The sequence below is a fragment of the Carcharhinus amblyrhynchos genome, chromosome 13 (assembly GCF_965287045.1).
Source record: "Carcharhinus amblyrhynchos chromosome 13, sCarAmb.v2.hapA, whole genome shotgun sequence".
Classification (NCBI taxonomy): domain Eukaryota; kingdom Metazoa; phylum Chordata; class Chondrichthyes; order Carcharhiniformes; family Carcharhinidae; genus Carcharhinus; species Carcharhinus amblyrhynchos.
In genome coordinates this window covers 65,868,967-65,895,216 of record NC_137336.1, presented here as the reverse complement: position 1 = coordinate 65,895,216, position 26,250 = coordinate 65,868,967, and the positions used below count along the sequence as shown (strand labels likewise).

General features: G+C 41.9%; 1 protein-coding gene across 4 annotated transcripts in view; it reads left to right on the top strand.

The window, feature by feature from the left end:
• LOC145351957 (serine/threonine-protein phosphatase 2A 55 kDa regulatory subunit B beta isoform) overlaps nucleotides 1-26,250 on the top strand; it is a 512,592-nt gene that overhangs the window by 278,374 nt on the left and 207,968 nt on the right. The window contains exon 1 of one of the 4 annotated variants that reach the window (XM_080201786.1): nucleotides 14,606-15,144. The exons of 2 other annotated variants lie outside the window; for them this stretch is intronic. In XM_080201786.1, the coding sequence (XP_080057912.1) occupies nucleotides 15,075-15,144 (70 nt within the window). In that variant the 5' untranslated portion in view covers nucleotides 14,606-15,074. Of the gene's footprint in view, nucleotides 1-14,605; nucleotides 15,145-15,680; nucleotides 15,723-26,250 lie in introns of those variants that run through there. One more of the 4 variants, XM_080201788.1, reaches the window with a different exon arrangement.

Sequence of the window (26,250 nt, the reverse complement as noted above, 5' to 3'; positions counted from 1 at the left end):
TTGCTAATTCCCCTGATACCAAGATCAATTTAGCATCATCAATTAGTCTAATTCGCACACCTTTGGACCGTGGGAGGAAACCGGAGCCCCTGGAGGAAACCCACGCAGACATAGGAAGAACGTGCAAACTCCACACAGTGACCGAGTAGAACTAATTGAATGGGTCTTTCAAACCCCTTCACCACCCTATGCAGCTGGCACATTACTTGCTTACCTTGCTCCCACTCACTCACTAATGCAGTGAAGAGCTATTTAAATGTCTCAAAGCTTTTTCAAAATGTTAGCGAATGAAGATTTACTAAAATATGACAGCTGGTGCTGTAAAATGGGTACATGGCTTGGCTTCCACTGATGATCCTGCTGTATAAAGGAGGACTCCCAAAACAGGTATGCTCCACATATCTGATGATGTCCAGTTCAGAGGTTTGGACCAACATTGTGGAACTCAATTATAGGCCAAAAAAGGTACCAGAATGGCAATCCAATTTTGATTGCCACTCATTGCCAACCCATCCTATAAGGAAACATGAGTTATAATTGTCCATTGAACCCATCAAACCTATTCCATCCACAAGTCATCTGCTCACATGTCCCACTTGTAAATCAGCCATCTAGAACATACAATATTCATTAATTCTTTCCTGGTTTTTGTTATAATTCATTTTCATTTATAGGGTTACAGGCCCCAACGCTCCTAAACTAAGCACCAACTCCAAATGTGTTCATTAAGCTCAAGTTGGGTAGCACGGTAGCACAGTAGTTAGCACTGCTGCTTCATAGCTCCAGGGACCTGGGTTCAATTCCTGGCTTGGGTCACTGTCGGTGTGGAGTTTGCACATTCTCCTTGTGATTGTGTGGGTTTCCTCCAAGTGCTCCTGTTTCTTCCCACAGTCCAAAGATGTGCGGGTTAGGTTGATTGGCTATACTAAAATTGCCTCTTAGTGTCCTGAGATGCTTAGGTTAGAGGGATTAGCAGGTAAATGTGTAAGGATGTGGGGGTAGGGCCTGGGTGGGATCATGGTCGGTGCAGACACGATGGGCCAAATGGCCTCTTTCTACACTGTGATTTCAGTGAGACTCCCAGGTAGCACAGCTTCTCTGCATTTCTCCTGCAGGCCCTGAAAGTAGCCATTACTTCTGAACCCACATCCTAATGAGAGAACAGCATTTTCAAGAGGGTGGGGTGGAGAGCTGAAAATTAAATTTGCAGCTTTCTCAGTATAATCCCTCCCTTAAGTAGAGAAAATACAATCTTAGATACTTAGTGAGATTGCATCTGTGAGAAATTTAATTCTCATGTTCAGGAAGAATGGGATTATCTTGATGATTTGTCTGATGCTTTGCATCAAATTTACAACACTGCTCACTAAACTAGCACAAATGCAATGAGATATAGAAAATGCCTCGCTCTGTCATAATGTACATGTGGAATCAAATACTGGCCTTTGGTAATTAGTATGATTGAATACTTATTAATTCACGACATCAGCCCGCAACAAATGATCAGTGGAGAGAAGCTCTTATGGTCTAATTGAAGTAAAAAAATTGCTAATGTAGAAAACATTTGCCAGAGCTCGAGGCTAAAGAATAACAGGGGTGTGACGTATCATTGATATAAGTTGACTGCATCTTCACATGGTTAATGTTTTTCCACCTGCTGCTCCAATTCTTTCAGAAGGGCAGCTGTTTCACTCCAGCTTTCTCCCCTTCTCTGCTCCAACTTACTTGAACAAAGCTTTTTGATATGTGACAATTCTTCAGACACTGGGGTGCAGACAGAGTGTTTTAGACTATTCAACAATGGAAAGCGTTACAACTCAATCTCGTCAGCAGAGAATTTTAGTTATTTGTTTACAGACAGCAAATGCTTGGAATGAGCACAGACTTAAGTGGGGTGATAATGGCTGCCATCAATTTCAATGGTAGTATGGTAGAGGAAAGAATGAGAAAAGGGAGTTTTGTGGATAAAAGGACAATTATGGTCACTTTCCCACTTTACTAAACTGGATGATCAATGAGCATTTGCAAAATGCAAAGGAATTGCTGCCTGGAATGTGCATCAACAACATGGATTAACTCAGTTAACTCAAAGAACATCCCGACTGCACATTTAATTATTTCACTTCTCACATGTGCCATTCCTTATGATGTCTCAAAATTAGCAATTTAGTGTCAATAAATAACAATTTAGCCACACAAGTGCCAGGCAATGACCATGTCCAACAAGAGAGAATCTACCCATCATCCCTTCACATTCAATGGCCCATCATCTCTTGATATTCAATTGTATTAACGTCACTGAATCCCCCATTATCAACATCATTATCAACATCCTGAGGGGTTACCATTGACCAGAAACTGAACTGGACTAGCCATATAAATACTGTGCCTACAAAAGCTGGATGAAGATAGTGCGTAACTCACCTCCTGACTCCCCAGAGTCTGTCCACTACTACAAGGCACAAGTCAGGAGTGTGATGGAATAATCTCCACTTGCGGATGAGTGCAGTTACAATAACAGTCAAGAAGTTCAATACATCCAGGTCAAAGCAGCCTAGTTGGTTGCTACCACAATTCATAATCCCCCCAACACAGGCAAACAGTGGTAGCCATGTGTACTATCTACAAGCTGCACTGCAAGAATTCATCAAGATTCCTTTGGCAGCACCTTGCAAACCCAAGATCATTACCATCTAGAAGGGCAAGGGCAGCAAAAACCTGGGAACACCACCACCTGGAGGTTCTCCTCCAAGTCAATCACTGTCTTGACTTGGAACTATATCATTGTTGCTGGATCAAAATCCTAAAACTTCCTCACTAATAGCACTATGGGTGTACCTACGCCTCAGGGACTGCAGCAGTTCAAGAAGGCAACTCATCACCACCCTCCCAAAGACAACTAGTGATGGGCAGTACATGCTGGCTTAGCCAGCATGTACTGCCAAATGAATAAAAAAGAAACAAAATGCTGAATTTATTTGTTTTTCTGATCTCTTTGTGCCAGCATGTAACCTGTTGCAGCCTCAGATTTCTGAGTTACTCCAATTCTCAACTCTTGCATATTCCCAATTTTCACCGCACCTCCAATTGCCTGGGCCGTAAGTTCTGGAATATTCTCCATCATGCTTTCCAGCTCTGTGCTTACCTTTCCTCCTTTTAAGTTGTCCTTGTTTTTGTTTGCCTGTCCCAATATCTTCCTATGTAGCTCAGCTAATAATGTTTCTATAGAATGCCTTGGGATCTTTCAGTACATTAAGTGCGTGATATACATGAAAGATGTTCCATCTGTTTGTCTAGTCACAGCTGGCTTGAGTTTGTCCAAACCCATTTTACAGAAATGTTACACCCAGCAGACAAAGGCAGCTTTGGGCACAGATACCAAAGACCAAATGAAATTGTGTTGGTCGTGGTCCAATCCCAGGTGCTGTGTTCAGAACGAATTAGGAATTTTCACATCTGGAGAAAATTAGGGTAGAATTGTGGTCATGTGACATTGTGTAGTTTTTTTTTAGTTAAAACCTCTTACACATTTACACCAAAAAGAAGTTTATGTTAAGAAAGGAGTGAGGGGGTTCAACATTGGGAATGGGAAGGGGCTGCAAGCATGGTCAAAGGATTGGTGGAAAAAACACACGCAAGGTAAAATAAATGAGGAATTTGAGAGGTTCAAAGCAATGAAGAATAAGGAAAACAAAATATTAAAGTTCAAAATATCTCAAAGTATGAACTTATGTAGAACCTTGTGTGCACAGCACTTCACAACTGATTCTGTATTTTGAATTGTAGTCCCTTTTATAATAACAGCAAATTTGTGCACAGCAAGCTCCCACAGACAGCAAAGTGATATGTGATTACCTAATCATAATAAACAGCTTGTGTTGTTTGCCTCCAAAATGCACATTAACCCCTGAAGTTAGAATTGTTGCTGCCTGGAAAGACTGTCAAATGTCAGTCATGTAAAGGGAGAATGTTTCCATTTTGCTGAGTAGTTCCTATTTCTGTATCTGCTACCTCTGCTCAGCACAAAACCCCATCCTCCTGCTTCACCTGTTTCCAGAATCTTGACTTTAGCCACTTTCAGGGTTATCCTATCCCCACAAGGGCAGCATATTTGGCAGTGCTTGACTGTGTACATTGCTGACCTTAGGAAACCTCCTTCCCATAAGCACTAGCCTCATAATGCTAAGCAGATTGCCTTGCTTTGGCTGTTGTGTCAGTGCCTCCATGCTGTGCTTCACAGGGAGATGCATCATGACAAATGGCTCTTGAGTGCTGCAGAAGAACATCACAATGTTTCTACCACATGTTGACCTACTTACCAGGGAACTGTCTGTACTTCCCTAATCCTGTTCCTGACCCACTTACAGAGGAGCTTAATCATGCTTATGACTCTACATTCATGAGAATTACTAAATACAACTAGAATTGCTGTCAGTTATTATCAGGAAACTATTCTGTTATATTTAATACTGTAGTTGATTCGTGAATCAAAGGTGCAGTATGGAGTCGATGTCTAATCATTTTGTAAGCAGCAGGCTAAAGATCGCTGCTTGAATGAACTCACTTTACCAATACTGGAACATGAAGTCAGTGAGTCATGCAATTATTGATCGGATAACTGGTGCCCTGTGGAACTCACTGACAAGAGAAACTGAATTCAATCCAATCAGAGGGAATGACTATTTTATTGTCCAGTTCATTTTGCACTGAGTATCTCAGGATGTTTGGAACATTTTACTCATTGTCATTGCGATATCTCCTACCATTTGTGATCTGAGAATTTTGCCTTAAGCCAATCTTTCAGGCCCGCTCCTGCTTAAGAGGTCCTTGGTGAGGTTGTGCCATGTAAAGCAGAAAGACACCTGAGTTTGAGGCATGGTCCACGCAGACAAACCTACCCTCAGGTTTTAGCAGCACACATTTGGCGTACTGTTCCTGATGCTTTAATCAGCCAGATTTCTCAGTCTCTGTTCTTATCTTTTGCTGGTATTTGTGGAATGAAAACTGGAAATGCTCAGCAGGCCTGGCACCATCTGTGGAAAGAGAAACAGGGTTAATGTTTCAAATCTGTGACCTTTCGTCAGAGCTATGTGAGCAATGGACAAGTGCAGGATTAACCATTGTTATAAGGCCCAGCCTTCTTTCTCCTTCCCTTACCCAGTAGCCTGCTGATATTGTTTAGAGTGGCAGCATAGATGTGGCCCGAAAATATTGCTGCAGTTTGGGTCACGGTGGAGGAAACGTCTTTTCCAGTACTACTGGAGACTTGTGCCAAATACTAAGAAAATCAAATTTCTTTTTCAGCTTTTGTTTCATTACTTATGGCTTTGCTGCTTCTCCTTCTGCAATCAGGAATGTGTTCTGTCTAATGGCCTAGTAGAGTTTCTTTGCGTCATTCATGGGACATGAGCATCACTGACAGAGTTGGTGTTTATTTCTCATATCAATTGCCCTTGAGAAGGTGGTGTTAAGCAGCTAATTTGAAATGCTACAGTCCTTTAAGTGTTGGTTCACCCATAACACTGACTGTTCTGTAGCAGATTGATATAGTTGTTCAATCTTTGACGTAGTGGATGACCATCTCCTCCACAATTTAAAGTCTTAATATATTTAGCCCAGGCATTTTGTTGACACAGTTGTGCAGTAGGATCTCATTATAAATATATGAAAACTTTAAGTAGTGGAGGAGATGGTCATCCATTGCTTCAAAGATTAAACAACTATATCTCTCCAGTACAGAAAAGTCAGCATTATGAGTGAAGCTGCACTACATCGACTGTAGCATTTCCAGTTAGTGTCTTACCACCACCTTCTCAAGGGCAATTGGTATGAGCAATAAACATCAACTTTGTCTCATTATAAATGTTTAGCTGAGCTCCAATATCTACTAAAATTTTAACCTCTGTAGGGGCTATTGATACAGCTGTCGGGGCAGGGAGGCGATGAACTTTGGTTTGATTGACAGTTTTATGAGCTTCCAATGGTTTTATAATTTTGAAGATGACTTTATTTATTTTGACAAATTTTATGACCACTTAAGAAGTTTGTGCTCTTTCTGAAGTGGCAGTTTAATAACTGTGTGTTTGTTTTGACCGTTTTATAAGCCTCTGAGGATTTGATTTTTTGAGAAGGGTTTTTCAATTGACATCTGTTTATTTTGACATTTTCATTATGTTTTTGAAAACTTCCCGTAGGGTTCATGAGTTCTGTCCATAATGCATACTGGATGAGTGGGCATGGGGATATGGGAATGTGGAGGGTAGATGGTGGCATAAGGGTAATGGGGATATGAGATGACATGGAGAGGGTATTGGAGTGGGTGGGGGTTTTTGAGGGGTGAGGGATAGATTCCCTAACACTTGCATACAGAAGTGGATTGATATTTCAGTAAAGTGGCTGGCCTTCTAACCTGCCTGCCTTGGCATCTGACTGCCTCCATTTTCATCTTCAAAAGGTGGCAGCCCAGATGCCTACCCCAACCCCAGTCTACCCCAACGCCCCACTGTACAAGTAGAGTGAGTGTCACTAATGGCAGGAGGCAGGATCGTGCTGTTGACTTGCAATTCAGCCAGAGTTTCACCAGAAGTCTCTCTAAGTAAAGCATTGAGATTTGGAGTGATATTTGTTGGCGTGTTGGGTTATATCACTTCAGCCAGTTAGTAAGCCTCTTTGTAGTGGCTCTGATGATAGTGTCAGCTGTTGTACGAGAGTATAAGATTGGCTGCTTCAATTTTGGGGCGTGGATAATTTATTAATTCACAACTTTTCACAAACTTTGTGTCCAGGCCCATGATACCAACAATGAGCCAGTGTCAGAAAAGGTGCAATACATTTTGAAGTGCCACTGCTGTAATGTGAGAAATGCAGCAGCCAACGTTTGCACAGCAAGCTCCCACAAACAATAATATGACAATGACCAGAAAATCTGTTCAAATGATGTTAGTTGAGGGAATCTATTGGGATCTTATAAGGCTGTCAAGGCCTCAGTTTTATCCCTCATTCAAAAGATGGCACCTCCAAGAGTAAATCTCTTCTTCAGCACTGCACTGGAGTTTCAGCCTCAATTTTGTGCTCATCTTTGGAGTGGAGCTTGAATTCACAATCTGCTGACTCAAAGGTGATGGTGCTATCTATCTGAGTTACCACTTGCAAATTGCCATTTGGTGGATTGTGCCACTCTGGGTAGCCAGTGAACTCCACACAGGAAGACACAAAAGAAAGGGACTTGAGAAAATTTTACTGTCTGCATTAAAAATACATCTATTTTAACTGAGCTGTTTGATTATACGGAAGATGAGGTGTCTCCCGAGATCATTCCTCTGCCTTCCTCTGCTTAAGTGCAAGAAGAGGGCAGGAAACTACGCAGAGTCCCAGCTCAATCAGCACAGAGGCCCAGTGGCATATGGAGTGGCAAGCCTGCTTAGGGTCACAGGTGAAAGACTGCGTTGGGACTGCATTCTCAGATCCAATTATACTTTTTGTGCCTGCTCCAATGTTGAGTTAGAGTAGAGTTCCACAGTCCAAGACAGGCAGGCCAAATGTGGCCAGCTTGATCAATTTACCTGGCTCTTGATCTCACTTTTCAAAAATATTCTCCATGATCTGGCAACATTATCCTTTCAGTGTTCAGCATCTTTAGGTAATTTAGTTTTTTCCAGGGCAGATTTTTGGACATTTTGATTCCTGCATCACAATACTGAAATACCTACCATCACTAGTAATAATTCACTATTCAAACGACAAGAGCAGAGTTATCACTAGTATTTGAATAATATGCTCATATATGCTTGTTTAAAAAGTAATTTTTAAAAACCTATCTTTGGAGATTGTTCTCATTGAGAGTAGATTTAATAGAGTTGTTCAAAATTATGAAAGGTTTTGAAAGGGTAGGTAGAAAGAAAATGTTTCCACTGGAAGCAAGGTCGGTAACTGGAGGACAGAGATTTAAGAACTGAAAATAGAAGAGATACAAAGAATTTATTTTCTGCAGTAAATGCTGGCACATGCTGCCTGGAAACAGATTCAATAATAACTTTCAAAAATTAATTCAATAAATACTTAAAAATTGAGAAACTTTGAGAGCAATGAGGAAGTAGGGACTAAAATTGAATAGTTTTTCTAAAGAGCTTATTGCTCTTTGGAAAAGTAATGGATGAGGTGGAGGGCTGTTGTAGGCTGCAAAGAGACATTGATAGGATGCAGAGCTGGGCTGAAAAATGGCAGATGGAGTTTAACCCTGATAAGTGCGAGGTGGTTCATTTTGGTAGGACAAATTTGAATGCAGATTACAGGGTCAATGGCAGGGTTCTGAGGAATATGGAGGAACAGAGAGATCTTGGGGTTCATATCCACAGATCTCTGAAGGTTGCCACTCAACTGGATAAAGCCATGAAGAAGGCCTATAGTGTGTTAGCGTTTTATTAACAGAGGGTTAGAGTTTAAGAGCCATAGGGTTATGCTGCAACTGTACAGGACCTTGGTGAGACCACATTTGGAATATTGTGTGCAGTTCTAATCACTCACGATAAGGAGGATGTGGAAGCATTGGAGAGAGTGCAGAGGAGGTTTACCAGGATGCTGCCTGGTTTGGAGGCTAGGTCTTATGAGGAAAGGTTGAGGGAGCTGGGGCTTTCTGTTTAGAGCAGAGGAGGATGAGAGGTGACTTAATAGAGGTTTATAAGATGATGGGGGGGATAGATAGAGTGAATGTTCAGAGACTATTCCCTCGGGTGGATGTAGGTGTTACTAGGGGGCATAACTATAAGATTCATGGTGGGAGATATAGGAGGGATGTCAGAGGTAGGTTCTTTACTCAGAGAGTGTTTGGGGTGTGGAATGGATTGCCTGCTGTGATAATGGAGTCGGACACTTTAGGAACTTTCAAGTGGTTATTGGATAGGCACATGAGCACGCCAGAATGATAGGCAGTGGGATAACTTGATCTTGATTTTGGACAAAACTTGGCACAACATCGAGGGCCAAAGGGCCTGTACTGTGCTGTACTGTCCTATGTTTTTCTTTGTTTTCTATGTTATTTCTTTCTTTGTCTTATATTTGATCTGTTTTCTGATTTACAGTTTTAAAATCTTACTGTGCTCTTCTTCTGCCCCCATCTAAGACCAACCTCTAATTGCTTATCTCATGAATGAAGAGCCTGAACTTTAGAATAATAGAAGAAAATCAAGATTTTGGAAACATAGACAGAAAGTCCATGAAACCCTTGAGCAGGGCAGTCACCTTTGGAAGAGAGAAAACAAAAGAATTAATGCGTTGGGTGCAGGTCACTTTGTTGGTATTTCCATCAGAAGTTCAAAGGTCAACCTTGTCAAATCACTGAAGAAATCAGATGAAGCACTGATGTTTCTTCCAATTGTTGAAGAGCAAAGTGAGAAAAGACATAATTAACAGGAAGTGGGTGCTCCAAACTGACATATTCAGCAGCCCCCTGTATAAAACACTCTTTAACATGGGTCATTGCCCACTACTGTCCATTCCTTTGTGCCCTGACAAAGTGATCCTGATTTGCAGTTATGATCTTCTGAGAGCTTCTTGTTTCTATGCCATTGAAGCTGGTTGTGGCATCATTCCTAAGGCTGAATGAGGTTGTGCTTTCGAGGTAAGGCTTGGTGAGTTACTGCAGTGGATCCAGTAGATAGACCTGTGATCAATATTGAGGTCAGGGACACAAGTGCTGATGAAATGAATTATTCCATATTGAATGATAGGGGTTTCTTGAATGATCTTATAGATTCATAGAGGTATACATCACAGAAAAAGGCCTTTTGGCCCATTGTGTATGTGCCGGTCAAAGACAAACTGCCTAACTATTCTAATCCCATTTTCCAACACTTGGCCTATAGCCTTGTATGTCTTAGCATTACAAGTACACATCCAACTACTTCTTAAATGCATCTCTGCCTCCACCATTTCCATCTTGTGACTGCATCATTCAGGTAAGTTCTTCATCAGATTCTTTGCTAGAGGCTGTTAAAATATCAGGTGAGTTGCTCATCATAGTATACTCTGATTTTGGTCTGCTCTTGTAACATATTGATATACTGGTCAATGTAATCCTCCTAAGCATTCATGGGATGTGAACGTCACTAACAAGATCGGTATTTATCGTTCATCCTTAATTGCTTTGGAAAAGGTATAGCACCTGCTGCAATTGATCTAGTGTAGGTACACCACAGTGCTGTTAGGGAAGGAGTTCCCTGATTTTGACTGAGTGACATTGAAGGACCGATGATACCGTTCCGTGTTGAGTGAGCATATAATTTTGGAGAGGAACTTGCAGGCAGTGGCATTCCTGTACATCTGCCGTGCTCACCCTGGATGTTAGAGGCTGCTGGCTTGAAAAATGCTGTTGAAGGAGCCATGGTAAGTTATTACCTTGTGGGTGATACACACTGCTACCACAGTGCACTAGTGCTGGAGGAAGTGTATGTTTAAGCTGCCGGATGTGGTGTTGATCAAGTAGGTTGCTTTGTACTGAATAGTATTTAGCTTTTGAGTGCTGTTGGAGCTGCATTTGTGCGGCCAAATGGAGAGTGTTCTATCATATTTCTGACTTGTAGATGCTGGACAAGCTTTGGGGAGTCAGAACGTAGCTGACTCACAGCAGAATTCCCAGCCTCTGACCTGCTCTTGTAGCTACAGTATTAAGATGGCTGGTCCAGTTCAGCTTCTGGTCAATGGTAACCCTAACCTGTTGACAGTGGGAGATTCAACAATGTTAATGTCATTGAATGTCAAGGAGAGATGGTTAGATAATCATTGAGTGGCATTGTGTGGGATGAATGTTACATGCCACTTCCAGACAGATTCCAATCCAGGTCAGTGTTATTCTTGTCCATGGTGTTCTGGGTGGGGTCAGAGACAATGTTAAAGGTAGAGAACTTCATAATAGTTGTACTATCAAAGGTGAAAAGAAGTCTTTTTTGGCGATGGTCATTTCCCTGCAATTTTCAGCCCAAGCTTGGTTGTTACCCAGGTCCCGCCATAAGCTGTCAGCTATTTTGTTATTAGAGGAGTTGTGAATGGAGCTGAACATTGTCAAATTGTCAGCAAACTCCTCTTGTATCTGACCTGAGTTGCCTTTCACGCAAGACTGAGTCCTTGAAGTGGAAAATGTTCCATTCCCCAGCGCCAACATCCCTGATAAAATCAAAAGTGAAACCAGAATAAGGAGGAGCACCAAGACTCTGGTGACACAGACTGGAGTATTTTCCTCTGCATTATTTGTAGCAAGTTTTCCTTTTCATTTTCATCGACCTGCTGATAAAAGGAATGGTTTTACTCCCTCTCATTTAAGAAACAGCTATACCCAGTAAAAGACTAGTTTCATGACAGAGCCTCGAAGAAATAAGAGAGAGGCATTAACCCCGTTTACAGCATGTAAATTAAACAAAGCTGACAGATTCACTGCACTTTTTCAGCTGTCTTGGAAATCTGGCCATGGGCTCACTTCTGTCAAGATCCATATGGTAGAAATAGAGACGTGGTTGTGAACTCAACACACCACCCAAAAAACTTCTACATTTGCTGATTAGATTGATCTGCATAGTTTGCAGTAAGTTATTCCAGCCTGACAAGCTCCCAAGATCTCTAATTCCTCTAGTTCAACCTCTCGCATACCCCAATTGTTATCAATTCACAATTGCTTTCTTAACTCTATATTCCCTTAGTTAACCTATTCGTCTCTATATTTCTGTTTCCTTCACAATTGCCCTTGAACTGATTGCTGTGGGTCTGGAGTCATGTGTAGGATAGACCAGGTAAGGACCAGATGGATCTCCTTCCCTAAAGGGATGTTAGTGAACCAGATGGGTTTTTACAAAATCAACAATGGCTTCATGGTCATCATTAGACTTTTAATTCTAAGTTTTTATTGAATTCAAATTTCACCATTTGCCAAGCTGGGATTTGAACCTGGAACCCCAGAGCATTACTCTGGATTACTGGTCCAATGACAATACTACTGTGCCACTGCCTGGCCTCCAGGTGCTATGTGAATGCAAGTTGTTGTTGTGGTCACTATCCTCCAAGACTGCTATGACTTTGATTTTGTTACATCCTTGAAACTTTTTATGAACACATGGTCAAGATAAACATTTACTTTGATGGCACCCTTGGCATAATATTCACTAACTCTCACTCAAAAACAATCGTCTCTGTAATGGAGTGATTAATATCAGCCATTAAAGTTTCTGGTCTCTCAAAATCTATCTACTTTTGCACACTGCTAATTGTCCACAGTGTTATCATTGAGTGGCATGGTGGTAAATGGTTAGCACTGTTGCCTCACAACACCAGAGACCTGGGTTTGATTCCTGGCTTGGGTCACTGTCTGTATGGAGTTTGCACATTCTCCCTGTGTCTGCATGGGTTTTCTCCGGGTGCTCCAGCTTCCTCCCACAGTCCAAAGACATGCGGGTTAGGTTGATTGGCCATGCCAAATTGCCCCTTAGTATTGGGGAACTAGCTAGGGTAAATGCATGGGATTTTGGGGATGGGGCCTGGGTGGGACTGTGGTCAGTGCAGACTAGATGGGCCAAATGGGCCTCCTTCTGCAGTTCAGGATTCAGTGATTATTAGGGGTCCGTGGTTAAACAGCTCCTAACTTTGCAATACCACACCAGTTCCAGCATCTAATTCTAATTTCAATTTCCCTTGAACTAACTGGCTTGCCATTTCAGCCATGTAAGGCCATTTCAGACAACATTTAGACATCACATGTAAGTCAGACCACATAAGGATGGCAGATTTCCTTCCTAACCATTTGGGTTTTTTATGACAATTTACAATATCATTATTAGATTTTAATTCCAGATTTTATTAAATTCAAATTTCGACATCTGCTATGGTGGGATTCAAACCAGCTCCCAGAGCATTGGACTTGGACTCAGGAGTATTAGTCCAGGGACAATATCACTATACCATTGCCTCCTCTTCTGTTCCCCTATTCCTAATGTCTGGCTACATATGTCTTAAACTACTGGATTTTTTACCCTGCGGTCTGCCTCATATGGGATCCTGTTGATGCCTCTTTCCATCCCGAAAAATCACTTTCTCTAGAAAAGAAGTGGCTTGGATTAAGATTATTAGAGGGTTTGATAGGGCAAATGCAGGGAATATTCTTCCATTTATGAGGCCATAGATAGATAGTGACAAATAAATCCGATAAGCAACTTTACTCTGAGAATATGGGACTTCCTTCCACACAAAGAAGCTGAGGTGAATTAAGTAAATGTATTTGAGCGGAAACAAGTTAAATAGAAGGCTGTGCTGATAGGATTAGGTGAAGGGGATGGAAGCATGTGTGTGCGCTGCCTAGACTGGTGGGGCTAAATTCTATGTAACTGATTCCCTATTTCTCCCTCAGTATCCCCTTGACCCTATTCAGTTTGTCTATATTGTCCAAGTCCAATTATTTATGAAGGTATCGTAGTTCTTATCCTATGCTTCTAGCCACTTGTTCGCATATTTCCGCAATTGTTTTGGTGAACTACGTTACTTTTCCCACAGGACGAATTTATTGCTCTGCATTCTGTCTTTTTGAGTTGTGAGCCGTACGTGGAGTTGTTAAAGCCGTTGTATTATTTCTCTTCCTGCCGACCTTTTAACCTTTCATCAATAACTACTGCTCTGCTGTCATGTAGATATTGTCCTCCTGACACACGTAGCTTTCCAAGTTCCATAGTTTCCGACCGAATGAACAAGTGACCATTTCATCCCATGAGCCTGCTCTGCCGTTCGGTTTGATCATGACTGCCCCGTAACTTCACACAGTTTACCAGCCTCTTTTCCGTACCAAAAAGCTATCAATCTAATTATTAAATCTTTCAGCTGGCCCTGAGTCTTGACAGTGTTTTTTTTGGAGGGGTTGGGATGAAAGAAGGAGAAAACTCCAAATTTCCACCCCCCTCTCTGTGAAGTGCTTCCTGCACTGAATGACCGGATTTTAATTTTAATGTTGGACCCCGTCGCCAGAGGAAATAGTTTCTCTCCATCTACAACCTCCAATCATCTCCAACACCTCAATTAGATCACCCCTTAGTATCAGGAAGGCAGTGCAATCCGAGACTGTGCGACCTCTCCTCAGTTTAACCCTTTTAGCTCCTCCGTACTGCAGCACCTCTGGGTGACCCTGCAAACAGTGGCTTTGTCGATTTTTCTGAGATACCTATTCTTCCTCTACCTGCTGCAATGTTGGACAATGCCCGGTGTCTGTTCACTACCGTTAGGTGAGAGGCTTAACTTTAATGCCGCTGTTGCCTCTTTCCTGCTACTGATTAAGTCCCCTTTTCCTTTGCGGAGTGCTCGCCGTACACCCCATTCTAGTAGTCTGAGGCATGAGGAGGAGGAGGCAGTTTTAAGCAAAAGATTCTGCAGCGATGGCGGTGAATTAGCAATCTTCCAGTCTGTTGCTTATGATTGAATCCACCCCCAACTCCCCACTGCAGCTTAGAATCAGTGTGTGAGAGAGAGAGAGTGGTTCTGATGCGGTTGGACACTGCCAAGCTGTATGGGAGGAGCTTGTGCTGATGCAGCATACGGCTCCAGCAGCAGCAGTCTCATGCAGCACTGTACAGAGAGAGAGGGATCAACACAGGAGGTGCTGACGCATTTTGTGTGCCTGAAGTAACTACAGAATTTTGATACTGAAATCCTCTCTCAGATGCCTGCCTGCTTCACACGCACTCACATCTCTTGGTTGAGCTCTGGGCTGACTGATGTCAAAAAGGCAAACTTTAAAACAGCACTGGAATAATTCTTTTTTTAAGAAAAAATTGCACTTGAGGCTTTTTTTTAATTTTAAGAGCCATTAAACAAAAGGACACGCAGTTGTGCGGGTCACACCAGAAGCATGTCCTGCTAGCGGGGCTCTGGGGACTGCGGAAGGAGCTATTCAGCCCTGTACGTGTCTGTCTTGTGGAAGGAAGCTTTGACAGTGTTGAGCAGGTTTGGGCTATGTCGCGCCGTGCTGGGCTCTCCCTCCCGTCCCACTAGGGCAATGGGATCGTGGATACCTGCCTGCTTCATTTTCAAATCTCCAAATAATCCGGCTGTAAATGGAGGAGGAGATTGACACCCGCAAAATCAACAACAGTTTTCTACGTGACCATAACTATGCAACTGAAGGTATTTACAGCCATTTAACCCGGGTGGTTTATTTAAATATGTCTGTGCCGTGCGTGTGATATGACTGTCTTGCTCCCTCCTTTTTTTTTCTAATTGGCATTTGGATCATTGTGAGTAACAGTCGCCGAATTGGGTCCTACTGCGGAATGAAATGATGTTTCAGCACATCCTTTGCCTGGTACCCAAGGAAGATGAGTAAAAGGACAGAAGACAAGTGTGACTGAGTTAAGATCGCAGTGCTGCAGTCGTAGGGGACAGGCAATCGGTGAACGAATTCATTAAAAAAAATATATAAAACAAACTCCTCTGGATATAGGATCTACCAGAAAACATAGCTTCTTTTAAGAAAGGGGGATGGGTGGGGAGGGAGGGAGGGGATGGGTTGCTGAAATTGGTGATCCGCAGTTACGCGTAGGATTCCAAAGCACACGCTGCTGAAATATCCAAGATCTTGACATCCTCTAAAATCGAGAAAAAAAGATCAGATTCCTTCATTACCTGTAAGGCGAACTGCAGTTATTCCGTTAGCACAGATTCCGGGTTATGTAATACGATGAACTCGACTGGCCACTGTCCAGGTGAGATGCCATTCAGTATCAATCTTCCCTTCGCAATGTGAAAATGGGCCCTTGGTACAATCCAGATTTCAATGCGAGCATTCTTTCTTTATAGGTTGCAAGCATTATGCAGATTTTTTTTACCCCAAAAATAAAAGTACTTGAGGATTCATCTTTGCTGATCATTAGATTTCAAAATACATGTTTGCTGTTTGGTTAAAGGTCTATAAATACCCACAGACAGCCCCCTGGGGTCACGGGAGAATGATCTGAAAGAAATCCTTGAACGACAGGAGAAAAGAATTAGAGATCAATCTTTTTCCTATTGTTTCATCTCTTGAAACTTTATTTGCCTTGTGTCTTTAACCGCAAAATTCTAACTTTGACCTTTATGTGGTGACCTCAGGAGCCTGCAGCACGAGATTTTCTGTTTCTTTGCTGTTCAGCTGACAGGTGTCCTTTCTCTGCACTCCCACCATTCCCTTCAATGCATTTGTTGCTGCATTTTATCTGTTGAGCTAAGGGTTTTGGTTTTAATCTTTATTTTGTTTAGATCCAGTAAATATGAAAGGAAATGTAATGTTTCCAGATTTCATCTGAAGCTCTTCTGTCAAATTGAGCTGAGTGGGTGAGGGGTGTCTCTAGAGATCACTGCAGACTTGTTGCCAATGACGATGCTTGTGCTGCTGTATTGAGAAATCCCTCGTACAGAGCTGCACTTAGAATTAGCTTTAATGGATTGAAACATTATGGAATTTTATTTCCCTTGGCTGACATGACTGCTTATTTGCAGCTACTAAAACCCTTATGTGGTCATTTTGGTACAGCTTTCTATATCTGTTGGCAAGAGCAGCAGGAAGACCAGTGTCAGTTCTGCAATTGAATCAGATTCTGTCAGGCTCAAGTGGTGCAGTTAGTGATGACCTTAAAATTTCAAGCAAGTACATTAAGGAACTGCTGTTAGAGATGCCAGGAGTACATTTGCATCATAGTGCATCTACATATGTATGAAATGGATCCAAGTATCTCTATATATCACTGTTACTGCATCATACTCTATTAAAAATCAACATGATTTCCTCTAAACCTGCATTTGCATTCTGTCCTCAACCATTCACAATTTCAAATGCAAAAATCTGAAGAATTATTGTTAAATGTATAGTAGATTCTTGAAAATATGAAGTATATTTATTGATGCTGTACACTATCACTTCCTGCAGGTTCTTGATGGTAACTTCTGAAACAGGACCAGGCTAGGACTGGGAGTGACTGCTGTTCTTACTGAGATACTTCTAGGGGGATTTACAACAGCGTCACTCCACAGTCTGATTTCCTTTGTGAATGCTTGGAAAGGATTAAGAATCTAGACCCATCGAGCTTGTTGCCTTTAATTTTTGGCTAGCTCAAACTAATTTGTGTGTAAAGGCAGGGGAGAATGCAGTCGTGGGCCCCTGTAGTTGACTGGTTTAATCTCCTGAAAAAAGCCAATTGTCAATTTGTTCTGCTCCATGCCTGATCATTTTTGACTATGGTGTACAACTCTGCTCAGGAGGGAAAATTGGCACTCCTGTGAGGGATCTGAAGCCTTGTATATTATACTGAGAATGGAACATAAAGTTATGCTGAAGTGGGAAGAGACTTGTGCAAATTCAGAATGCTGACATAGACATTTGTAACAGTAGAAGCAGGCTGTGCTGTAGACTTTATGCAGTTCTACATAAATGATCTTGTGGGTTTTGGAGCTTAAGCATCCAACTACAATCAATCTTTCTGTCTTCAACTACATGGGAGTGGCAGTGGATTGATAATAGAAGACAATTCAGAAGACCCCAGAGCTCAAACTACATGTTTGCCCATGTGTATGAATTTATATTGCCATTTTTCCAAAATGATTTCTCATGACCTTTAAATAAAACTAATAGTTAAATGTGCAATATTTATTAATTGCAGTGACTTTAGATAATTATGCAGAGGGATGCCAGTCCTCCAGGATTGTCCTTGAGTCTCCAGGAATTCAAGATTAATCTCCAAGATACTGCTGTGAGCAACCTGGGTAGAAAATCATAGAAGCATTAAAATATATGCATTTGTTTTCTTTACATGCTTTCATTCATTAAATCTAGAAGCACTGGAGTTGGGAAAGATGTGGAAAATTAAGAATGATGGTGCTTGTATAAAGAGATGAAACGTTATCTTGGTTTCCTTCGACTTTAAAAAGCCTGACATCTCTGAACAGTAGTCTGCATTTCACACTCAGCCCACATCTGATGAGCTCTCAAAAGGGAAAGAAAATTCAAAAGTCATATTCTTAAATGGCTTCAAATTTTCACAAACCCTATCTTCTGGATTGGCTATTCAAAGATTGGAATGCACTGAATCACCCAGTAATTAAAAATACCTTAACTAACAGAGGAGGAACAATAACATCTGTAACCCTTGACTGACTTTGTTCACCTTTTGTAATATAAAGTAATTCAAATTTGTATACAAACATTACAAAAAGACAGATTACAGTAGACAGGGACCCAGGTTCAATTCCGGCCTTTGGAAACTGTGTGTATGGAGTTTGTTCTCCCAGTGTAGACATAGGTTTCCACTGGGAGCTCCAATTGCCTCCCAGACTCCAAAGATGTGCGGGTTAGGTTGATTGGCCATGCTAAATTGTCTCTTAGTGTCAGGGGAGTTAGCAGGGTATACGTGAGGTTATAGTGGCCAATGGCTGGCCTCCCTGTATCCCTCCCGGGCCAGCCCAATTCACCCTCCCACACCGATGATCAGTCCCAATCACCCTCCCCCCTCTCCCACCGATCCCATTTATAAAGTGGCAGTGGGTCTTGCTCCACCTCCAGTAAATCCTGCCCCCTCTGGCCCCACCCCATGGCACTGCCCAGTGCCTGATGGGCAGTGCCAGTTTGTCCCTTGGGCAGTGTTTGGCTGGTGCTGCCAGGCTATCACTACCCAAGGGGCACAATCCTTACCCCCAACCACCTGGGAGGCCTCAATGGCCTCTGTCCCCACCAGCGATGCGAGGATGCCTGTTAACTGGTTAGTGGTGAGCAGTTGTAAACTCCACTGGTGTGAACCACTACTAGTGGGGAAGGAGAGAGGGGGTGGGGGAAGGTGGAGAGCGCTAGTGGACTAAGAGGCTGCCGTCCCAGGTCCGCTAATTATACGGAAATCTTAATTTTGATGACATTTCCATATGTTAATTAACTCAGCACCAATTTGTGGCACAAGGCTAATTGTGATAAGAAAAAGCACCTGTGAGACTCATGGCCGTCTAAAGACCCCTGGTTGTTGTCTCCTGGCCCACTGTGCTGCTCGACAAAACAAGAATGCTCTTGATAGTATCTTGACTGTAGACGTATAAGATCATTACCACAAGAACTGAAGGATAAGAAGCAAAGCAAATTTGTTTTTATACAGAAGATTTTAGGTCTAGGAATGCCCGCACCTCCCTTTTCCCCCTCCCCAAAAACAAGTGGTAGATTCAGAGTCTGCAAAATAGTTTTCTAAAATGGAAGAAAATAAATTGTTAAAAGGTGGCACTGTGGTGCAGTAGTTAGCACTGCTGTCTCACAGCTCCAGGGTCCTGGGTTGATTCCGGCCTTGGGTGACTGTGTGAGTTTGCACATTCTCCCCATGTCTGTGTGGGTTTCCTCTGGTTACTCTGGTTTCCTCTCGCAGTCCAAAGATGTGCAGGTTAGGTGGATTGGTAGTGATCAATGTGGTTACGGGGATAAGGGAGGGAATGGACCAAGGTAAAATGCTTTTTTGAAGGTTTGGTGCAGACTTGATGGGCAGATTGGCTTCCATCTGCACTGTAGGAATTCTATGGAGAAAATTAAAAAGGGAAGTTAAACGAAATTACTTGGATAGCTCTTTCAAAGATCTAGCACAAGTTTTATCTGAGTGGCCTCCTGCTGCACTATAAAATCTCATAGGCAGTAGCAGTGATTTATACAAGGAATTGTTTTCAAAGAAATGGAAAGGATAAATAAAGAAGGTGATTTGGATAATAAGGAGGGAAAGCCTGAACACTGTTTGAAGTACCAGTACTGCTTTAAATTCAGAATTTGGATTATGCAGCCATTGGCAATAGCATTAAAAATCAACTAGACCATTTAAACAGGTTAAAGGAAAACCTGATGACCTTGGCAGACCTGTGTGCAGTATGCCTGGTGATGCTCTACGTTACAAAATCATGTGCTACTTTGAATTTACTGTGTGTTTTCTTTCTTTTACAAGACTAACAGGAGTAAGCAGCGCTTTTCTCTGACTGGTATTTTAGAATTAATTTCTGGTAATTGCATTTTGTTGATGCTTCACTATTGTGGCCTTCAGCCAAGTTTAAGGAGTGGCATTGTTCCCTCGAGTTTCTTTTACAAATGCCTCACTGTCTTGGTGTCATGCTTCGGCTTTTTCATGTTTTTGGCAACAAACGTATCTTTGCAGAATTGAAACACTTGTGGACTTGAAGAACTTTGCTCTGGCAAATGGGTCAAAATTCGTGTATTCAAAATTCTGAGCTGATTTTTCTTTTCAATATAATCTCCCAAAGATCATCCTTTTGCTTGAATTAGATATACTTGTATGAAGCTGTGTAATTCAGCATTAATAAACTTTTGATGTTAATATTAAAGACACAATGTAAATGAGTCAGTGAACTCTTTTGGTAGGAGGAAAAGAATGTTTTCTTCCAAAGGATTTAAAATTTACAGCACATAAACAGGCCACTTGCCCAATAGGGCTATTTATCTTCCAAATGAGCCTCCTTGACCCTACTTCATCTCACCCTATCAGCATAAGCTTTCTATTCCATTTTCCCTTATGAAACCAGAAATGTCAGCTTATACCTAGTGGGAAATGATGAACAGACTGGTTCTCCTTTCTCTTGACTGGTGTAAATACATTTAAGGAAAGGCTCGATAAGTATATAAGGGTTTAGGGAGTAGAGTGTTATGCTAATCCAGTCCGCTGAGCAAGAATGGGAAGAGATTCGACTGGAATATAAATGCTAGTATAGGCTGATTGGGCCAAATGGCTTCTTTACTGCATTAATTTCTATTTCATCTACCTTCTCCCGAGCTGCCTTTATATTATAGTCCTTGTGGTAGCAAGTTCCACACCCTAACCACTCTGGGAGAAGGAGTTTTTCTGAATTTCTGACTGGATTTTTTATTGATTGTTTTATATTAATGAACTCGCATCTGGGATTCTCCTTACACCTAATGCTCCTACACATCTTCCCTACGCCTCATTTTCATAATGTTGAAGACACCCAGGGGCAATCCAGAGGCTCAAGCTAATGCTCTGGGGACATGAGTTCAAATCCCACCATGGCAGCTGGTGGAATTTATATTCAGTGAACAAATCTGGAATTAAATGCTAGTTTTAGTAAAAGTGTCCATAGAAACCATAGAAAATTTACAGCTCAGAAACAGGCATTTTGGCCCTTCTTGTCTGTGCCAAACCATTTTTTGCCTAGTCCTACTGACTTGCACTTGGACCATATCCCTCCACACCCCTCTCATCCATGTACCTGTCCAAGTTTTTCTTATCCGGCAGCTCATTCCACACTCCCACCACTCTCTGCGTGAAGAAGCCCCCCTTAATATTCCCTTTAAACTTTTCTCCTTTCACCCTTAACCCATGCTCTCTGTTTTTTTCCTTTCCCTAGCCTCAGTGGAAAAAGCCTGCTTGCATTCACTCTATCTATACCCATCAAAATCTTATACACCTCTATCAAATCTCCCCTCATTCTTCTACGCTCCATGTCCATTGTCAATTGTTGTAAAAACTCATCTGGTTCACTAATGTTCATCCTTACCCAGTCTAGTCTGTCTGTCAATCCAGACCCATAGCAATGTCATCGACTCAACTGCAATGTTATTCAGCTGGCCTATGCTGTCTGTACTTATCCTTTGACAGTCTTTGCCTGTTAGTGTTGGGCTGTCATCACTTTGCCTATATGTGCTGTGCCTGAGCACCTTGCTCCACTTCACCTGATGAAGGAGCAGCGTTCTGAAAGCTTGTGATTTCAGATAAAGCTGGTGCACTATAACCTGGTGTTGGGTAACACTTCATCTTGTCCTCCCCAGTCCAACATCAGCATCTCCATATCATTAGAATAAAGGAAGTTCTCAACAGTGAGAGAATTGAAACTGTGGAACAGCAATAAGATTTAATCATAGAATCATAGAAACCCTACAGTACAGAAAGAGGCCATTCAGCCCATCAAGTCTGCACCGACCACAATCTCACCCAGGCCCTACCCTCATATCCCTACATATTTACCCACTAATCCCTCTAACCTATGCATCTCAGGACACTAAGGGCATTTTTTTTCAGCATGGCCAAACAATCTAACCCCACATCTTTGGACTGTGAGAGGAAACTGGAGCACCTGGAGGAAACCCACACAGACACGAGGAGAATGTACAAACTCCACACAGACAGTGATCCAAGCTGGGAATCAAACCCAGGTTCCTGGAGCTGTGAAGCAGTAGTGCTAATCAGTGTGCTACCCTGCCACCCACAGATTTAGGCATCTGTGTATACATGTCACTAAAAGCTAGCAACCAGACTGAAAAAAATCAAGACATTAAATGGAATATTAGTTTTCAACTAAAGAGGATTGGAATCCAAAAGTAAGGAAACTTTGCTTCAGGTGTATAGAGTCTTTGTACAATAATTAGCACAGCTGCCTCACAGCACCAGGGACCTAGATCGGATTCCTGGCTTGGGCCACTGTCTGTGGGGAGTCTGGACGTTCTTCCCGTGTCAGCATGGGTTTCCTCCAAGTTCTCTGGGTTCTTCCCATAGTTCGAAAGACATGCTGACTGTCCTAAATTCTCCCTCGGTGTACTTAAACAGGCACTGGAGTGTGGCGTCTAGGGGATTTTCACAGTAACTTAATTGTAATGTTAATATAAGCCTACTTGTGTCTAATAAACAAACTCTAACTTTTTAGTCAGACCCCACCTGGAGTACTGTGTTCAGTTTTGAGCACTGATACTCAGGAAAGGTATATTGGTCTTGGATAGAGTGAAGCACAAATTTATCAGAATTACAGTGGAACTTAATGGGTTAATTTATGAGATTAGACTGTATGAACCTCCCTTTAGCTTTTAAGGCTAAGAGAAGATCCAACTGAGGTTATAAAAATGATAGATATTCAAATGAGGCTTGATATAGAGGAATTATTTCTTCTAAGGAAATCCAGAATAACGGAGGAACAGTCTCAAAATTAGAGATAGCCAGGTCAATCTTTGTTGAAATTCCATTGTGTTTTTTCCACATAAATGGAAACCTGGAACTCTCTTCCCTAGCCAAGAATGCTAGGGATCAGTTGAAATTTTTGAAGATTGAGATCTTTGTTTTTCTTGAATAAGGACATAAAGAGGGTACTAAACAAAATTAGATCCCTTGGCTTTGGTGCATGGATTGAGGATTGGTTAATGGACAGAAAACAGAGTGTAGGAAAAACGGGACATATCCTGGTAAGCAAGCTGAGATTAGCAGTGTACTGGAAGTATCAGTGCTTGGCCAGTAACTATTTACAGTCTATGTCAATGACTGGGATGAGGGGACTGAATGTAATGTGTCCAGGTTTTTTGATGATCCTAGGTAAGGTAGGAAAGTGAGGGTGATGTGAAGAGTTTGCAAAGGGTTGTAGACAGGTTAAAATGAATGGTGACATGGAATAACATTTTGGGAAATGTGAAGCTATCCACTGTGGAAGGAAACATCAAAAACAGAACATTTTTTAATGGTGAGAGACTGGGAAATCTTTGGTTTCCACAGAGACCCTGGACATCATTGTACACAAATCATTGAAGTTAACATGCAAGTACAGCAAGCAGGTAGAAAAGCAAATGGTTGGTAGCATTGATTACAAAGGGATTCGAGTATAAGAGTTCAGAAATCTTACCACAGTTGAAAAGGGTCATTATGAGACCACACTTGGAGCACTATGTACAGTTTTGATCTCCTTTACTAAAAAATAATATACTTACCTCAGAGGAGGGGCAACAATAGTTCACTAACTGCCCTGGGATTGGGGAATTGTCCGAGGAGGGGGCACTGAGTAAATCCGATTTATATTCCTAAGGATTTAGAGGAATGAGAGATGACTTCATTGAAATGTATAGAATTCTTAAGAGGCTTGATAGGGCAGATGCTGAAAAGGTGGATTCCCTGGCTAGAGAGTTGAGAATGAGAGGCACTGTTTCAAGGTAAGAAGTCAGTCATTTAGGTCTGAGAGAAATTCCTTCATTCAGACTTGTGAGTCTTTGGAATTCTCTGCTTTAGCGAGCTGTGGATGCTCCACTGGAGTATATTCAAGATGATGGATGATAGATTATTGGGTAGAAGGGGACAGTGTGGGAAGCAGTTAGACAAGATAAGAAATGATCGTACTGAATAGTGAAGCAAATCTGAAGGGCCAAATGTCACCTTCAGGTCATGGAGGATTTTCACAATAACTTCATTGCAATGTTAATATAAGCTTTGTTTGTGACTAATAAATAAACTTTACTTTTATTTATTTATTCTTTTGTTCTTGGGGAGAGAGTAGAGGTAAATGAAGTTGAGCTACAATTCATCAATGCTCTAACTGACTAGGCTTATGGCTGAGTCTTGTTCCTGAGTTATACAATTGGATATAATGCATAGAACATTACAGCACAAACAGGCCCTTCGGCCCACGAGTTGCGCCGATCATATCCCTACCTACCAGGCCTATCTATAACCCTCAATCCCATTAAATCCCATGTACTCATCTAATGCAGTAGGGGAGTAATCTTAAAAAGACAGTGAATCAGGGATATTTGCTGAGGTTAAATCCTGTTTAAAATTCATCTTCAAGGACTATTTCAAACAGCCTACTTATAAATGCTGTGATCAGCTCCCTGATGCTGATGTCTTGTGCTTACTTGGTATTCATATGAAACACCTGGTTTAGGAAGGGTACGGTGCTGAAGGACTGACTATAAATTTCTCTCTTCCTCGACTGTGTGATGGTGGAGAATTTGCTGAGGTCGGGTCTTACAGGTAAACGTGCTCCAGTAGCCACCTCACCTGTGAATTTGGGCAGGTGGTTTGAGTGCAGGGAACATCAAAACTGATGCAAGCCATTACTTTCTCTTCAGTAAGTTGTTCAATAGAAATCAGGAGTGAATTGAGTGCATTCTTTAGATTTAACAAAGAACAAAGAACAACACAGCACGGGAAACAGGCCCTTCGGCGCAACGCACCCGTGCCGCCATCTCAACACTGTGTTTTTCCTCCTCCACCCCGACCCACGTCTATGCTTATGGTACCCCCATTGGAAACCAGATTAAGGGGAGAATAATTTAGGGAATAATTAAGATGGCTTCCTTCTCAAAACACTGCTTTTCTACTGAAGATGAATGTCTTTATGATCATGATGTAAACTGAAATGATTTTGGCTACATCTTAAAAGCTCCAATCTTGGAAAATTACACCAATCTTACATTGTCTTAAAAAATTACACTTCACAGCTGTGTCAGGAAAGGACAATTACATTTTTTTCTTTTGTGAGGTGAAAGTGTCTGCCCTTGACATCAAGGCAGCATTTGACCAAATGTGGCATCAGGGATCCCAAGCAAAACTGAAGTCAAAAGGATTCAGTGGGACAACTCCCCACTGCATGGAATTATACCTAGCACAAAGGAAGATGTTTGTGGTGTTAGACCCCAAACATCTCAGCCCCAGGCAGGAATTCCTTAGGGTGATGTCTAGGCCCAACCATCTTCATCAATTACTTTCCTTCAAACATTAGGTCAGAAGTCGGGATCTTCACTTGTGCAGTGTTCAGTGCCATTCGTGACTCCTCAGACAACGAAGCCATCCGTGTTCAGATGCAGCAAGACCTAGACAATATTCAGGCTTGCGCTGATAAATACCAAGTAACAATTATACCACACAAGTACCAGGCAATGACCACCTTCAACAAGACAGAATCTAACCATCTCACCTTGAAATCCAACATCATTACCTTCTCTGAATCTTCACACTATCAAGATCTTGGAAGTTATCATTGACCAAAAATTGAACTGGACCAGCCATATAAATACTGTGGTGGCGGAGGCTCAAACTCCTGATGTATGTAACTTACCTCCTTATTCCCCAAAACCTGCCCACAATCTACAAGACACAAGTCAGATGATGGAATACCTCCATTTGACTGGATGAGTACAGCTCCAAGAATACTTGAGAAACTCAACACCATCTGGGACAGAGCAGCCCGTCCACCTAGTTGAACATTCATTCAAAACAAACATTCATGCACAGTGGCAGCACTGGGTACCATCTACAAGAATCACTACAGATACTTACCAAGAGTCCTTTAAAAGCATCTTCCAAACCCATGTCTTCTACCACCTAGAAGGACAAAGGCACTAGATTCATAGGAATCACCATGACATGGAAGTACTCCTCCCAGTCACACACCAACCTGACTTGGAAATAATCGCCATTCCCTCACTGTCATAGAATCATAGAATCCCTGCAGTGCAAAACAGGC